This window comes from Notolepis coatsorum, assembly GCF_963971535.1.
Source record: "Notolepis coatsorum genome assembly, chromosome: 15".
In the NCBI taxonomy this organism is placed as follows: Eukaryota; Metazoa; Chordata; class Actinopteri; order Aulopiformes; family Paralepididae; genus Notolepis; species Notolepis coatsorum.
Window position 1 is genome coordinate 77105902 of NC_140179.1, and position 17322 is coordinate 77123223.

General features: G+C 46.6%; 1 protein-coding gene across 1 annotated transcript in view; it reads right to left on the reverse strand.

Annotated features, from left to right (window-relative positions):
- The window catches only part of gnptab (N-acetylglucosamine-1-phosphate transferase subunits alpha and beta), an 89527-nt gene extending 72554 nt beyond the window's left edge, over positions 1-16973 (reverse strand). Inside the window, exons 1-4 of the mRNA XM_084330197.1 lie at positions 16737-16973; positions 16409-16494; positions 15497-15616; positions 11849-11899 (exon numbers count right to left, since the gene is read on the reverse strand). Coding sequence (XP_084186323.1) covers positions 11849-11899; positions 15497-15616; positions 16409-16494; positions 16737-16868 — 389 coding nt within the window. The 5' untranslated portion in view covers positions 16869-16973. The remainder of the gene's footprint in view (positions 1-11848; positions 11900-15496; positions 15617-16408; positions 16495-16736) is intronic.
- Positions 16974-17322: the final 349 nt, after the last annotated feature.

A 17322-nucleotide genomic window follows, 5' to 3' on the forward strand; every position in this document is an offset into this window, starting at 1 on the left:
ACGCACGCTCGTGCCGCGCGCTGATAATCGCTGCTCTTATTTCCTGATGGCTTTTACAGTCAAAACAGCTATATCACATATAGGGGAAACGCTTATATAACCGTGAAAACTAGTCTGATTATCCTAAGACTGATAACATAGATTCCTTACCTGAGATCAGATGGTATCCAAATGGATTATTCCAATTCCTGATCACCATTCGAAAAAATCGATCATTGTATTGATCAACCGTGTATACAGTAGAACACATAATCCCCGCTGCTCTTCAGGCTCCGGAGTGATGCCGGTCGATGCCGGCTGTGTGAGTGAGAAGTAAAATGTGGAGTCAGAAATCCTTTCTCCCATTCACTTTCATTGAGTCCAATCCAAAAGGGTGATTTACCATCTGGGAGACGATAGGGGGCGCTTTTTTCACATCCGAGAGCCTGGATCTCCAACGGTAGGCTCGCTTGATGCAATATGATTTCAGATCGCTAATAAATAAAAAAACGAATAAAACGAATATTCTCGTGATGGGCATTCAACCCGCGGGGGGTAAACCCGAGAAAAGCTGTGAGTGGCATTCAAAGTGTTAAGAAAGAGTGCAATAAATGATTTTATTGAAAAAATAAGAATCGTGTGAGAGAATCGTGATCTCAATTCTTAGAGAGAAAAATCGACACCCACAGGAAATGTTTAAAATACCTCAAAGGGCTGCAAAGAGTGACAATGCCTTTAGTCTCCTTTAGTCCCACAGTCTACCGTAGGCAGACAGACTTTTGTCATGTTGTGCATTTATTCCCACGTCATTCAACAGGGGCCAACAACATCAATCGGAGATTGAGCTCTAGCACCAAAGAGCTAATGTCATCATCACTATTGTATCTGAGGGGTACAATTCCCTGACTGTATGGTTAGATATGATACTTACTACCACTACCTCTTGTACTTTAGACTCTGGCCACCCAGTACTAGGTATGAATATGTTGAACACTCCCACCTGATAAACGGATCCAACACAAATGTACCAAATCGAAAGTTTGAGTTTTAATACATAGCAAAAGGTATGTACAACGATCACTTAATTACATTTATGATTTGAAATAGTATGCACTTTTATGGCAAATGAGTATTCGTAGGTAGATCAATATCGAATGTCCAATCTCTGATTGCGCAGGAAGCAAATATACAACCTGGAATATTTAGGGAACAATAGCGATGATACTTGAATGATTATATAGCTGGATACACTAGGGGAAGGTTCCGACTGCTTGTAGGACAGCTGGAGGGGGGGGGGTTAGAGAGTCACTGGCTGGATCCCGTCTGGCCGAGGGTATCTTGGGAGAGTCCACAGTTGTGCGACACGGTGCCCAACGATCCTCGATCCACAGATGAATGCAGTTGGACCCTCTGTGGCCGGCGTCCTCCGGTCCACGACGGAGAGACGTGAGGCGACCTCACTGTGCAGAGCGCCGTCTCACCTGTCGTCCTCTCCGGGGGGGGTATTTCCAACACACCGCAGTGTTGGCCTTTATCCATAGAATAATCAAAGTACTCAAAGCATAATCCAAGCCGGGGAAGGCTAGCCGTCGTCAGTAGAATAATCCAATATACAGGTCCACTCGCTCTTTGGCCTGGAGCTCCTCGGGTGCAGCTTCACGTGGGGTCAACCACCCTGGATAAGCGTCCAGCTGATGCCCGAAACGATGGGGGTGCTGATTACTATAGAACTCTTACCGCACGAGGCACTATATATGAATAGACTATTATTAGCTTAATAGAATACGTCCAACTCGACGATATAGTGCCAAATATGACTATTCAAATATTAATATACACGATGTCTCAATGCCGATACTGGGCCGAATTGGCCTTACTGCCCACACGTGGTTCGCGGGGAGGCTTTTGCGTCTGTCACTCTGTTGGAGGGTAAGGAACTGGACTAAAAGAAAGTTCTACTTTAATAGCGCAGTATATATACGCACTATGAACAAATAGTACCATTAGTGGTGCGGTAGACATATTCCTACGCGGAACTAGGATTTGTCCATACATGTTGAGCGGTACGATTGAACCTGGTCTGAGGGGTATGGCGACCTGGCACCAAGGTCTCGTCCAATGGTAGAATGGAGACTATTATGGGATGTTCAGTAGACTAGAAGGGATATTCAATGCATATTGTACAAGGAATATACAAGGGATATCAGGGGATATCAGGGGATATACAAATACAATTAAATATATATATATAAATAAATATATATATTCGGTTTAATCTGATCCTTCAGAACAGCCGCCCCCTAATTGGTCCCAACCTAATTAGTTAAGCAGAGACAGATTAACCGCACTGTCTACCACTCAAGGGTTCGCTGTAAGGGTCAGTCAACTCACAAAGTCATAGGGTCATGGTCATCATCGATTGTGTCTGGGAGTAGGGGCAGTTCTATGAGCCTCGCCACAGGACGGGTGTAAATGCGCCCCTGGACGAGTACTTCAGCTGCTCGGACCTTGCCATCGGCACCAGTGATCACTTTGCTTACGCGGCCAGCCGGCCACATAGCTCTGGGTAGTGACTGGTCAATAATCATGACGACTGTTCCTTCCGTCAAATTGTCTCTCTCTTTTACCCACTTCTGGCGGGTCTGTAGAGACGGTAGGTAGTGCAGTAGGAAACTGCTCCAAAACTTGTCGGCTAATACTTGGCTGTACCTCCACATTCGTCGGCCGTTCGCTTCTTCAGGCCGGTACATTGTCTGGGGTAACGCGGGATCTAGCCGCCCCATCAGGAGGATGTTGGGGGTGACTGGGTCGACATCTGCTACATCACTGGAGACGTAACCGAGGGGCTTTGAATTCAATACTCCCTCAATCTCCGTGAGGACTGTCATTAGGACTTCTTCCGCCACAGTCTGGGCCCCAAGTACTGCGTACAGGGCTGTCTTTATAGAACGTACTTCTCGTTCCCAAGTTCCACCGAAGTGGGGTGCGTTTGGGGGGTTGAATTGGAAGTCAATCTGGGCTGGAGCGAGGTGGGTCTTAAGTTCTGGGCCCATAGCTTGGAAGCTCTCCCTCAGCTCTCTTTCTCCGCCTTTGAAGTTTGTCCCGTGATCGGACAATAATGTAAACGGTTTTCCTTTCCGTGATGTGAATCTTCGGAAGGCCATAAGGAATGAGTCTGCGCTCATGGTCGGAAGGAGCTCGATATGTATCGCTCTGGTGGTCATGCATTTGAATACAATACCCCACCGCTTCTCGGTGCCTCTTCCTTTCTTTATGTGCAGCGGGCCAAAACAGTCCATGCCTGTTGAGTGGAATGGCTTGTCGCCGAGTCGGAGGCGACATGGAGGTAGGTCAGCCATCCGTGGTATGCTGGGCTGCGCGCGCCACTTTCGGCAGTCTAGACAGGTTCGCTGGAAGCGTCGCACCGCCTCTCTTCCTTGAAGTATCCAGTAACGACGTCTGATCTCCGCGAAGACTCTCTCTGCTCCTGCGTGGTGTACATCCTCGTCGTATTTCTTTATAATCAGCTCTGTGACCTTGTGTCGGCTGTTCAATACGATCGGGTACTTAATGTCATCCGGTAAATTGGGGGCTCTCCGCAGGCGACCACCCACTCTGATGAGGGTATGTGTGTCACTCTCGGGGGCCAGATGAATCAATCTGCTGTCTGATGGGACGGGCTTTCCTCCCTGTAGACAGTCTAGTTCATCGGGGAACGAGTCTCTCTGGGCTCGTTGCAGTAGAAGCAGTTCTGCTTCCTCGTAGTCAGCTGCTGACATATCAGCGGGGGACTGAATCTCTGGGTGGTGCCGCAGGAATGTCCGTTGCTGCGCACTCTATGGTAATGCAATCGTCTATGTTGGGGTCTGCGGAGACAACAGTGCTCAATCCACAGAACATAGGTTTCTTATTCTCAGCCTCCTCGTCACTTGCTTCCCTCGGGGTGGGCGTGGGCCAATCTCCTTCCGGGAGCTTGAGGAATGCTGGTCCGTCACTGTAGATGTTACGACGGGTTAAGTCATCTAGGGACATTCCCCGGGTGATGACGTCAGCTGGGTTGTGTTTTGTATCAACATAGCGCCAGTTTGCTTCTCCGGTTAACTCTCCGGTTAACTCTTGAATCTCAGTGACTCTGACTCCCACGAAGACTTTGTATTTGCATGAATCCGATTTGATCCAGGCGAGTACTGTTGTGGAATCTGACCACAGGATTGTTCTATGCACCGGAATGGTGAGCTCACGTTGGATGAGCGTGGCTAGATGCGCTCCTGCGAGGGCTGCGCAGAGCTCTAGACGTGGGATAGACTGTTGCTTGCGTGGGGCTATTCTCGAGCGGGCGAGGATGAATGCTGTGTAGATCTCTCCCCCCTCTTCTTGGGCCCGCAAGTAGGCTACTGATCCGTAGGCGACCTCGGAGGCGTCACTGAAGACGTGTAGATCCATTTTACATGTCTCTGGCCTCACCGTGGGTGGGAAGTAGCTTCGGCGTATATTAACGCCTGGGAGTGAGTGGAGTTCCATCTCCCACTCTCTCCAGGTGGATGCAAGGTGTGCGGGAATGGGGTCGTCCCAGCCCTGGTCCTTGTCCCACAATGCTCGTACAATCATCTTTGCCCTGGTGGTGTACGGTAGTATACATCCTAACGGGTCATATTGTCGGGCGAGTGTTCTGTACACACTCCGTCTGGTGGTCGGTATTGCCGTCGACCTTCCCTGCTCCGTGGTCAGGGGTTTGTGTCTATAGTGGAGCGAATCTGTTTTGAAGCGCCACACTAGTCCTAGTGTAATCTCTTGGGCTTCTCCTGGGATTGTGGCCATCCAGGTCTCGCTGCTCGCTGCCTTGTCCTCGGAGGAGAGGCTGCGCAGTACGTGCGGATCGCTGCTGGCCCACTGCCTGAGATCAAAGCCGCCTTTGATCAGAGAGGCGCGGAGTTTAAGTAGGAGAGCCTCGGCTTCTTCCTGGGTCGAAACGCTTTGTAGACAGTTATCTACGTAGAAGCTGTTCTTCACACTGTGTCGGACCTCTTCGTCCGCTGCTGGGTCCTCTGCGACATGTCTCTGTAGTGCAAATGTAGCACAGCATGGGCTGCATGTAGTTCCGAAAGGGAGGACTTCCCATTGGTAGATGGCTGGGTGCTCATCTCCTGGCCTCTCTCTCCATAGGAACCGCAGCAGGGGCTTGTCCTCCTCTACTAATCTCACCTGCAGGAACATCCCTTTGATATCCCCGCTGATAGCCACCTTGTCCTGGCGGAAGCGGAGTAGTACGCCTAGTAGGGAGGGGCCGAGTGTAGGACCGGGCAATAGCTCTTTATTCAGATTTTGGGATCCGATCTGGTAGCTGCAGTTAAACACGATGCGGTCTTTGCCGTTGTGATGAACCTTGTGGTGGGGCACGTACCACGATTCAGTCGTCTGGTCGGCCTCTTTAATGTCAATCTTTGTGACGTGTCCCGCTGTGATGAGCTTCTCAATCTCAGCGCGGTATACACTTTCTTGGGCGGGGTCCTTGGCTAAGCGCCGCTCTGTGTTTAGTAGGTACCGCTCTGTGGCGTCTTTCTTTGCGTGAAAGGTAGGCATCCCTTCCCGCCGCAGGAGTGGCGTGGCGTATCTCAACACGCCGCTGACTGGGACTCTTTGTTCCCGTCTCGAGGAGGTTAATGGCGTAGATGTCGTCTTTAGAGCGAATGTCTTTCTTTTCGTTCTTAAAGGGCATTTGTTCTAAGGTCCATAGCCTCTCTACATGCTGCAGGAGTGCGGTGTCTCCCTCTGTGACTCGGGAGTGGAGACAGCTAGTGGCTGTGGTTCGGTTGAGAGATTTGGCGAGTGGGCCTTGGAGAGTCCATCCTAGGCGGGTCTCGACTGCTGCAGGACAGCCTCTGGGTCCGGTATGAACCCGGTCTATCGGGACAATGAGGTCTGCATGGTCGGAGCCTATCAACAGTGTCGGGGTAGCACCGTCTATGAGTGGGATCGGTAGCTTGCGTAGATGTACATATTTCTCCATCAGCTTGGCTACGGGGTATGTGTACCGCGACAGTCCTATTTCTTGGCTGGTGAAAGCGTCTGTAATCCTGTACCGTCGCTCGGGCTGGCCGCTTGCTGCGATAGAGAATGAGACATTCTCGCCCTTTATCGTTTTCAAATCTCTTCTTATTGTCCGAATTGTCATTTGGTTTTCGCTCCCCCGCAGCCCTAGCTGGGCCGCAGCGGACGCGAGCAGAAGGGTCTTCTCTGACCCGTCATCAAGGACGGCGTAAGTGTCCATGACTTTATTCTGGTAGCTCAATGTCACACGGACTACCTTTAAGAGCACTCTGGCTCCGCTGCTGCTGGCGGGGTCGATGTACATGACGCTTGCTTTGCTGCTTGATGGTGCGGGTGGAGGCCGCCGTCTGTTACTGTCGTGGAGTATGTCCAGATGGGCTCCATCGCACCGACTGCACTTTTTCTTTAAGCGGCATTCGGCTGCCATGTGTGATCGCGCACAGCGAAAACAGCGTCTGTTGGACTTTATCCATTGACTCGCTTCCTCCGCATTCATCTTGGGGAATGAGTCACATTGTGACAGCCAGTGTTCTTTCTCACAGTAGGGGCACACTATCTTCCACTTCTCCTTTCTTGAGGGGGTACTGTGGCTCCTACTGCTTGGCACTGACTCCGATTGGTGCATGACAGTCACCGATCTTCTTCCATCATTTAGTCTCCTGGTTCCTTCTCTGGAGCCAGGGGTGCTCCGTCCGAATGTATCTAGCCGTAAGCTGCTGACTTCTCTCGCCAGGAAGTCGGCTAGATCGAGGAGGTTCGGTTCGGGGCCATTAGGGTCTCGGTGGTCTCTCTGCCGCCTAAAGCGCTCCTGTCGGGCGGGCGGTAGCTTCTCCAAGATCCTCTCTACATTTGAGTTGGCGTATAGTTCATGCCTACCCTTTTCCCTCTGCGCTCCCAGCATCCCTACCAGGGACTGCACTCTGATGCACAGGTCGTCCAGTGCTCGATTGTCTGTTGCTGGGGGTAGGCGGTCGATGTGCCTGATCTCCTGGATCACGTAATCCCATATACGTCCATATCTCTGGTCCAACGCTACTAGCGCTGCGGTGTATGGGGTCGTGGAAGTGGCGTAGGCGAGCGCTATGTTGTGCGCGCGGGGTACCTTTAAATGCTTCAGTAGTATCGCGTATTTATGGCGTTCATCAATGACATCCACCAACATTGTCTCCAGACACATGCGGAGCTCCGTATACTGGGCCCGGTTCTCCTGGGTGAAGTCTGGTACCATAGGTGTGCCAATGTATGACGCGGATTGTTGCTACATCGGCGAGCGTTGGGGGAGAGGCCTCCTAGGCGAGTCTCCTCCTGCTCCTTGGCGTGGGCTGGTACCGGCTGTGTACCATGGCCCGCTGGTCCAGGTGCTGTTCCTCGGTGCGGGTCGTGCGTCGTGCTCATCCGTGAATAGCGTCGGGGGTCTGTAGCGCAGCTCCGCGGGGGTATAGCCTGGGCTGTACTGGACCTCCTGGTCCGGTAGAGTACTGTGCTGTCGTCGGGCGTGGTTCTCCTCCTCTTCCTCTTCGTCTTCCGTTAGGTCATCCAGGGCTTGTAGTCTCTGATTTAGCCTCTCCGCAGTGTATGCTGCTCCTTCCCGGTGGCTGGGTCTCGCTTGGACCGGTTGGGGAAGGGGGTCTGCGGGGGGTATAGACCTCGTCTGTTGGTCAAGTTCAGGGTCGCTTACTCGGCTAGGGGATGCCGCCCTGGAGTGATGTCTAGACGAGTTCCTGGAGCCTCTGGTGGAGGGAGGGGGTGTTGTCCTTCTGATCAGCTGTTCTATTAGTTGCGCTTGTGCTCTGTCGCGCTCGGCTTCGCGCTTGGTGAGATCCGATTCTCTCTGGGCACCGGTGGCGGCGCGCTGGGCGTCGGCCCGGTCTCTTGCCATATTCTCTTCCATCTGAATGCGTCTTATTTCCAGGCGTATGTGCTCTTCTTCGCTCCGTTGCTGTATCTGCAATCGATCGCGTTCACCCTGGAGTCTATCACGTTCAGTAGAGGCTTTCAGGCTGACGAGGAATGCCTGCTGTAGTGTCCTCTCTGCCTCGCTGGGAGAAGACGGTTGTATAGGGGAGCCGTCCCTTGGGGTACTCCGTGCGGAGTCTTGGAGCTCTATCTCCACGGTGCTCTCCTCATCTTCTTCCGTGCCGAGTTCTCTCTCGGTAGTGTTGTCTTCCTCCCGGGACTCGTCGGGGACTACTTCTTCGGTATTGGCGGGGTGTAAAGTCATGTCTGGTTCCCCCTGGTCCCCACCGTGAGCTGGGTCAGTTACATTAGAACCCATAGGGGCCTCTATGGTCGGGGTAGCCTGGTCGTTAGGGTTAGACATAATTTTACTTTCTAGTTTTACCGCGTTTACTGTTGGTAGAAGACTAGGTTGTTGACTGACAGCGTAAGCCTCTAGGTACTGAGGGAGCTGTCGTTTGCGCCGCGGGCGTTGTTGGTTAGGAGGATCGTTTCGTGGAGTGTTCATCATAGGCCATTTTAATATTAATAACACTATATTAATATTACACTGATTACCATCCGGCTCGAAGGACCAATTGTATCTGAGGGGTACAATTCCCTGACTGTATGGTTAGATATGATACTTACTACCACTACCTCTTGTACTTTAGACTCTGGCCACCCAGTACTAGGTATGAATACGTTGAACACTCCCACCTGATAAACGGATCCAACACAAATGTACCAAATCGAAAGTTTGAGTTTTAATACATAGCAAAAGGTATGTACAACGATCACTTAATTACATTTATGATTTGAAATAGTATGCACTTTTATGGCAAATGAGTATTCGTAGGTAGATCAATATCGAATGTCCAATCTCTGATTGCGCAGGAAGCAAATATACAACCTGGAATATTTAGGGAACAATAGCGATGATACTTGAATGATTATATAGCTGGATACACTAGGGGAAGGTTCCGACTGCTTGTAGGACAGCTGGAGGGGGGGGGGTTAGAGAGTCACTGGCTGGATCCCGTCTGGCCGAGGGTATCTTGGGAGAGTCCACAGTTGTGCGACACGGTGCCCAACGATCCTCGATCCACAGATGAATGCAGTTGGACCCTCTGTGGCCGGCGTCCTCCGGTCCACGACGGAGAGACGTGAGGCGACCTCACTGTGCAGAGCGCCGTCTCACCTGTCGTCCTCTCCGGGGGGGGTATTTCCAACACACCGCAGTGTTGGCCTTTATCCATAGAATAATCAAAGTACTCAAAGCATAATCCAAGCCGGGGAAGGCTAGCCGTCGTCGGTAGAATAATCCAATATACAGGTCCACTCGCTCTTTGGCCTGGAGCTCCTCGGGTGCAGCTTCACGTGGGGTCAACCACCCTGGATAAGCGTCCAGCTGATGCCCGAAACGATGGGGGTGCTGATTACTATAGAACTCTTACCGCACGAGGCACTATATATGAATAGACTATTATTAGCTTAATAGAATACGTCCAACTCGACGATATAGTGCCAAATATGACTATTCAAATATTAATATACACGATGTCTCAATGCCGATACTGCCCACACGTGGTTCGCGGGGAGGCTTTTGCGTCTGTCACTCTGTTGGAGGGTAAGGAACTGGACTAAAAGAAAGTTCTACTTTAATAGCGCAGTATATATACGCACTATGAACAAATAGTACCATTAGTGGTGCGGTAGACATATTCCTACGCGGAACTAGGACTTGTCCATACATGTTGAGCGGTACGATTGAACCTGGTCTGAGGGGTATGGCGACCTGGCACCAAGGTCTCGTCCAATGGTAGAATGGAGACTATTATGGGATGTTCAGTAGACTAGAAGGGATATTCAATGCATATTGTACAAGGAATATACAAGGGATATCAGGGGATATACAAATACAATTAAATATATATATATAAATAAATATATATATTCGGTTTAATCTGATCCTTCAGAACAACTATAAACAGGACAATGTTTGGTTTGTGAATTAAAACCATAAACAAGGTGGCCTGTTGGGATGTTAGATCCTAATGTGAAAAACTGTGATTTTATATGTCTGCTCATTTTACCCTTGCTATTATTTTACTTATTTTTACTTTTATCTTTACGCCCCACTATCCGCTGGGTGCATACTATAACCTGTATCATGTTTTGTAACAGATTACAGAAAATCAAGAAGCCTATTTGAACGTGAGGTTCTGATATGATTTGTTTAATATATCTGCATTATTTTATCCCACTTTATGCTTTGCTCTTGCTGCTTGTTTTACACTGATTTTATGTCTTATTTCTTACTGATGTAAAGCACTTTGAACTGCAATCCCCTGCTGTATGAAAGGTGCTATACAAATAAAGTTATTATTATTAAGTCCCGAGTAGGGATGCACCGAATGGGAAATTCTTGGCCGAAACCGATACTGAAAATAGGAAACAGTTGGCCGAAAACCGAATGCCGAAAATGATTATAAATATATATATAATGTATTTTTATTCTTTTTAGCTACCTGATTATGGCAAAAGACATGATTATGGCTAAACTTAACTTAAATAATATTAATAATCACTATTATGGGCCCATAAAACATTTATTCAGCACTTTTTAATGCATACATTAATTCCAGACTGACTGCTGAAAGATTGTACAATTTAAACATTTTCTCTTTGCATACAACAAAATGTGCATTAAAGTCAAGTGCATTTTCTTTTCTCTGTAGGATAACTACAACAAAGGGCATTCAGAACAAAGCCAAGGTGCTTTAAAACTGCATAAAGATCTGCATAAAGACACACAAACGAGAGGGAGAATAGCTTATAGCAGACTTAATGATGTTACTGTAGTGGCTACTGTATATAATTCACGGCGTTCCTACATGGAAGGACTGTTGTATTTACTACATCTCCCATGACTCTTAGCAGGGGATGACATAGCTTACGAGAGACGGGTCAAAGAGGAATGGAAGCATTGTTAGCTAGCTTAACGCTAACGTTAGTTAAAGGTTTTTAACCGCATATAGTAATGGCGAGGATATAAAGCATGTTAAAGACGCATTTATTGGATGCGTTGCTCGCGGAGTTTACATAGAAACAGCGCGACTCCCAAGAGGAGTTAATTATCACAGGCTGCAGAACGCAGGAAGAGCTGCCAAGCTGCTCACGTTATACGTTGCGCATGCTACCGGTATGTCTGTAGCCGCGTTTTGATTACGTCATCACAACAACACTTTAGGTTACGAACGTTACGTAACCCTGTTCTTTGACATTCTGTGATATATTTTCGGAGCTAAAACCCTTTCGGCCGAAAGCCGAAAGTGCCTTTTTAACCATTTGCGGCCGAAAATTTTCGGTGGCCGAATATTCGGTGCATCCCTAGTCCTGAGAGCAGAACATTTTGCGCAAATTCCAATACATCAACATAGCAGTCAGACATTAGGCCATCTCATAATTAGGGATGGGTACCGAATTCGGTACTTTTGAGGTACCGAACCGAAACACGTCGGTACTACCGAGTATCGAATCAAGTGAGAAACCGAAAAAAAAAATAAAAAAAAAATAAAAAAAATATTTTTTTATTAATTTCTTTTTTACTTTTTTTTTTTTTTTACTTTTTTCTTTTCATCTCAACGTTCACACGCACAATATATGCTTACCTAGGATTTGACTTGATTCAACAACAAAGCAGTCGGAGCAATGACAAGCCGAAAACTGTCGAAATTGTAGTTATTTGAAGTTTGGATTTTTTTTTTTACGACTGAGGTAGGTAAATTAAATTTCTTGAGACTAAAGTACCGAAAAAAGGTACCGTTGGGTACCGGTATCGGTTCAAATGTGAAAGGTACCCATCCCTACTCATAATACTCACTTGTCCTTTGGCACTTCAGTTGTGTCACTTGCATTCTTCGCCAAGCGTTCCCTACGGGCAAACAAAACCAGTTTTATCAATTTTAATATGATAGATGGACATGACATTTCCAATAAGTATGCACACTGTGCAGGCCATACAAATAGAAAAATACATTAAATAATAGTAAGTAAATCTTGAGAAGTGCACAATAATCTCACCATTGTTGCTAAATAAAGTGTTTTTTTATACAACACACAGGAGACTAATCAACTGAGGAGACATGAGAGTTTTAGAAAGAAAAGTGACAATTTTTTTTTTTTGACCTTTGATCTATGATAACCGATTGGTCCAAGTACATCCTCTGGGGGCCGATGTCAAAACAATTCCATCAACTTGAAAATGATGATGCTGCTTCTTCCTCCCTGAAGCCTATATGCTAACTTGGGATTGTATTGAGGTGTAGTCTGACGTCACTTTGGACCGCCCGCGAGGTCCACCCGTTTAGAGATTTATCATTGGGGGAAATGGTTTATCGGCTATTGTAACAATTCTGCCTCATGAACATTGGCAAGCTTTCCATTTTTGCACAAAATGAGTTCCCTTCTATCACTAACATTAATGTTTAAGCATTTTTGGTTGAAATAAAATTCTGCGATTTTATTTTACGATTAATTGCGAATATTTTCATGTTGATAGATTGTGGATGAATACGCACAGCAAGGTACACCATGCAAATGTTCATGCTTTATTTGTTTTAAACAAGACGATTTAGAAATGTATGATGCTACTGTATGATAACCTAATCTGACGTGTTGACCATCGTGAAAGACAAAAATATTGTGTAGTCTGATCCCGGCATAATCTGTGCTATAGGGAGGTGTAGTCTGACGTCACTTTGGACCGCCCGCGAGGTCCACCCATATAGGGATTTATCATTGGGGAAAATGGATTCTCGGCTATTGTAACAATTCTGCCTCATGAACATTGGAAAGCTTTCCATTTTTGCACAAAATGAGTTCCCTTCTATCACTAACATTATTGTTTAAGCATTTTTGGTTGAAATAAAATTCTGCGATTTTGTTTTAACGATTAATTACGAATATTTTCATGTTGAGCTATAGATTGTGGATGAATACGCACAGAAAGGTACACCATGCAAATGTTCATGCTTTATTTGTTTTAAACGAGACGATTTAGAAATGGGCAATGGGGAAATACGTTGCAATTTTGTGAGGTGGACCGGCCGGAAAGAGCAATGACGTCACGTAACCACTACACCTCCCTATAGAGAGGTTGTAGTCATACACTTAAGCCCTTGAGACATCCTCTTTACAGTATGACCACCACTACACTGTGTAATATATAGACCACTATAGCACTAGTTTCTGCATTCAAAGAAAATATCACATTTTGATGGAGCCATAGTTTAGGTCCAACTGCAAGAAACAATGTCCCTATATCATGAAGGTTTGGTCTCTGAGGTCACCCAAGTGGAAGTAAACACCTACTGGCGCGCTGAGACTAAGAGACCAGTGTTTTAAACGTTTAATTTGCTTTAAAACAAATTCAAACGGAATCCTGGTCCCAGAGGTCGCTCGTCTCCCACATTGTTCTCGATGAAATGTTGCAGATGTTCAGACCTTTCTAAAGGCCTCGGTCCCACCGTCTCTTCCGAGTGCCACGCCAAGCTAATCATGCGTGCATCCATACCTACCTCAGCCCCCTTCAACAGCCTAGGGTGGCTTTGATTGATTGAAAACTTTATTAACAGATTGCTGAATGGGTACAGTACAGCTCAATACATACTTTTGTCTTGTTTACATCAGGGTCCCCCATTTTCAATTCATCATAGGACACACACGACATACAGATAGACAGTACTGCTACATCTATACATTTATGACATACCAGATTTGCAAATATAGTACTGTTTGTGATACAAAAAGAGTCGAGAAAAGAGAGTATATACATTTGACGTAGAAACTGTACATTGGAGGAGGTTGGGTAGGTGGGGTGGGGTTGAGTGGGTGGGGGGGGGACTGTACATTGGAGGTGGTTGGGTGGGGGGGGGGTTGGGTAGGAGGGTTGGGTGGGTGGGGGACACTGTACAACTGTACAAGCAAAACTGTACATTGGAATATTGACAAAAGCATACTTGGTCATTTACTGTACATTGGAGGGGGTGGGGTTAGGACATTTACAGGGGCCAGTTTCGAATTGCAGTCTCCCGTAGGTGTTCTTTGAGTGGTTTTGAATGTGGGTAGTGATTCACATTCCTTTACAGCTTTGGGTAGGGCGTTCCACATTTATGTGGCATAATTGCGAAACGTGTTTAGTCCCTTGTTTGAGCCGAATCTGGGTTTAACATGATTTGTGGAGCTCCCTCTGGTGTTGTGATCGTGGTATTCACTGACCTTTGGGAAGTATTTTGACATGTACATGGGTACCTTGGTCGTGTAGTGTATCTTGTAGACCAGGCCCATTGCAAGTTGCTGTACTCTGTTGTCTACTCTAAGCCATCCTAGGTTGTCAAAGTGGGCAGGGGTGAGGTGGGTTCTGGGGGTAAGGTCAAGTAGTAGTCTGACCAGTTTGTTTTGAGATGTTTGTCATTTTGTTTTTAGCGCCTTTGAGGTGCTTTGGTACCATGAGGTGCAAGCATAGTCGTAGTACCCTTGAATGAGTGCTCCTGCCAGAGTCTTCAGGGTATTCTTGTTTACCAGAGAGGAGATCCGGTACAAGAATTAAGTTTGTTGGTTGACTTTTTTTTATTACATTGGATGCCATTTTGTCACAGGAAAGATTTGCCTCTAGGATGGAACCCAGGTATGTAATTTCTTCTTTCCTTGTGACAATATTGTCACCCACTGTAACTGAGAAGCCGTCGGTCTTGCTGAGTTTGTTATTTGAACCGAAGAGAATGGACTCTGTTTTGCCCATGTGTAATGATAGTTTGTTATCAGCGAGCCATATGCAGATTTTGCTGAGGGTTTTTTCAACCTGTAACTTGTTCTCGTCAGAGACCAGCAGGGCTGAGTCATCCGCAAACAGGAACAAGTTGCAGTCACAAGCTGACGACATGTCATTTGCATAAATTAGGAACAGTAGCGGTCCTAGTATGCTTCCTTGTGGAACACCACAGCTCACTGGTGGGAGAAAAAAGGGTATCCATGATAAAACTATGCCTAGTCTATAGGATTTATAAAGGGGAGGTGCAAAGCTACCTTCAAAATTACATCCAATATGTAAAAAACAATCATAGCCAAGAAACCACAGAGGTAGAGACACAAACATAGTTCCGTTTAGATTCAAACTCATTACGTATGGCCAGCAGACCTTTCTTTACTCAGCTGCAGTACTGTGGAACAACCTGCCCAGCAGCATTAAACAGACCGCCGGGTTAACAGGCTTCAAAAAGCATGTACGATCATGGCTATCGGCATAGGAAAGAGAGGGTAGCATATTTATTTATTATTCTTTTATCTTCAACTGTATTATGCATATTGTATCTTAATGTTTCATGATGTTGTTTTATGTTGATGTATGTCCTGTTTTTTAATACCAGGGACCATGATGGAAATAAGTGCTTGCATTTTATCATGTTTTTATCCCTTGGATGATGTCTCTAATCCACAATAAAAATCAATCAATCAATCAATCAATCAATACCTCAGGACTCTCTGCTCCTCCTCCAGGCGCTCCCTGACGCCCCTCAGCTGCTTCAGCAGAGCGGTGTCGGTGCCGTTCACCCACGTGTACACCACGTCAATAGGCATGGGCAGGCAAAGCCTAAAAGAAACGGCACAAAACACACGATCACTGGAAGCCGTTCTCAGGCGGTGACCCCATTCTCTCACCCATGCACTCACTTGTCTTTGTTGAGTCAAAATGAGATGACTATAGTGAGTCAGAGTAGAGGATTTGCCCTATATATACTAAGAATGCAATTCCAACTGTTTTTAGTTATTGTGTGATATACAATTTTAGCTATAGGTTAGTCTTCTAATGCTTTAAATGTAGGTGTTTTTGTGTCATTGTCATGTTCATTTTTGTTGTGGCCCAACAGCCCTGGCTGGGACCATGACGGAAATAAGGGTCTTACTCTCTCATGGTATCCTTTGGATCCTTGTTGTGTGTTTTTAATCCATCAATAAAATAAATCAATCAATCAATCAATCAATCAATCAATCAATCAATCAATCAGATATGGGCCAAATGAGAAGACAAACAAGTCTGAACTAGGCTGTTCATGCATGGATGCACTAGTATCACTTTGTTTCGATATCTTTCCAAGAGGAGAGTAGCATCGCAAAGCCAGATAAATCTCACACAAACAACATGCATGATTTGTTTGGCTTCAAGCTAAGGAACGCGTACATGAGGCTGTCTAAAACTAGAATAATCTTCACAACTGACTAACTGTGGGGATATAGGAAACATTACAAGTTATTATTATTATTTGTTGAGACACCTCCACACTGTGGGGATATAGGAAACATTACAACTTAAAACATAGTGGGTTATTATTATTATTATTTGTTGAGACACCTCCACACAGCACGTTTAGTGAGTCGGCCTCACCTGGTTTGGAATGATTTCCCTGCAACATTGTCTCTGTACGAATCGAACAACACATGGTACTGGTCCCGACTCCACTCCACCACCACCTGTGTAAAGAAGCACATTTACATTACAAAATCATCCTGCAATGACAGACTAGTCCTTATGTCAACTGGTGTGGTCACGGTGACTAACTCCCATGAGACGCCACAGCAAGGCAGCAGGCTTCTGTTCTGTGTTGTTTACCACAGGTTGCCTTGAAAGACCGTGCTGCACATAACAACACGGTGTGTTTCTGTATGCTGTACCGACATATTGTTAGGAAGTGCTGCTTTATGAAGCAACTTACCTCTCCAAACTGGAAGGCGGACACTATCATCAGGACGATGCCCCCAAAGCAGATGTAGAGTCCATACCGGTGGGACAGACAGGTGTACGTCTGTCTCTGCACCAGCTTGAGCACTGAGGTGACGATAACCATGGTTCTCTTCAGCAAACCATAGCGTTGCGTTCATTCAAAAAGCAAAAGGTGAACGAACAAGCAGTAAGTAAACATGACAAGCCCCTCTCTGTGTCACCTGACAGCGGCAGAGTGTCAGACAGAATAACGCGTTTGCACCGACACTACTTCCTCAACAGCGATGACGACACAACAACTCGTCGCCCACATGTTTCCTACAGAAAGTATTTGTTGCCCTCTAGCGGCGAGGAGGAGAATTAATCATGAATGAAAACTTTATTTAACAGATTGCAGAATGGGTACAATACAGTACGGCTCAAGGGGATGCAGACCAGAGAAAGACTTTCGTCTTGTTTACATCAGGGTCCCCCATTTTCAGTTCATAGTGATCCTTAAAATATCTCAAATACTGTATTTCAGGGGTAGGCAACCCTAGGCACGCGTGCCTGCATAGGCACGGGGGGGGGGGGGGGGC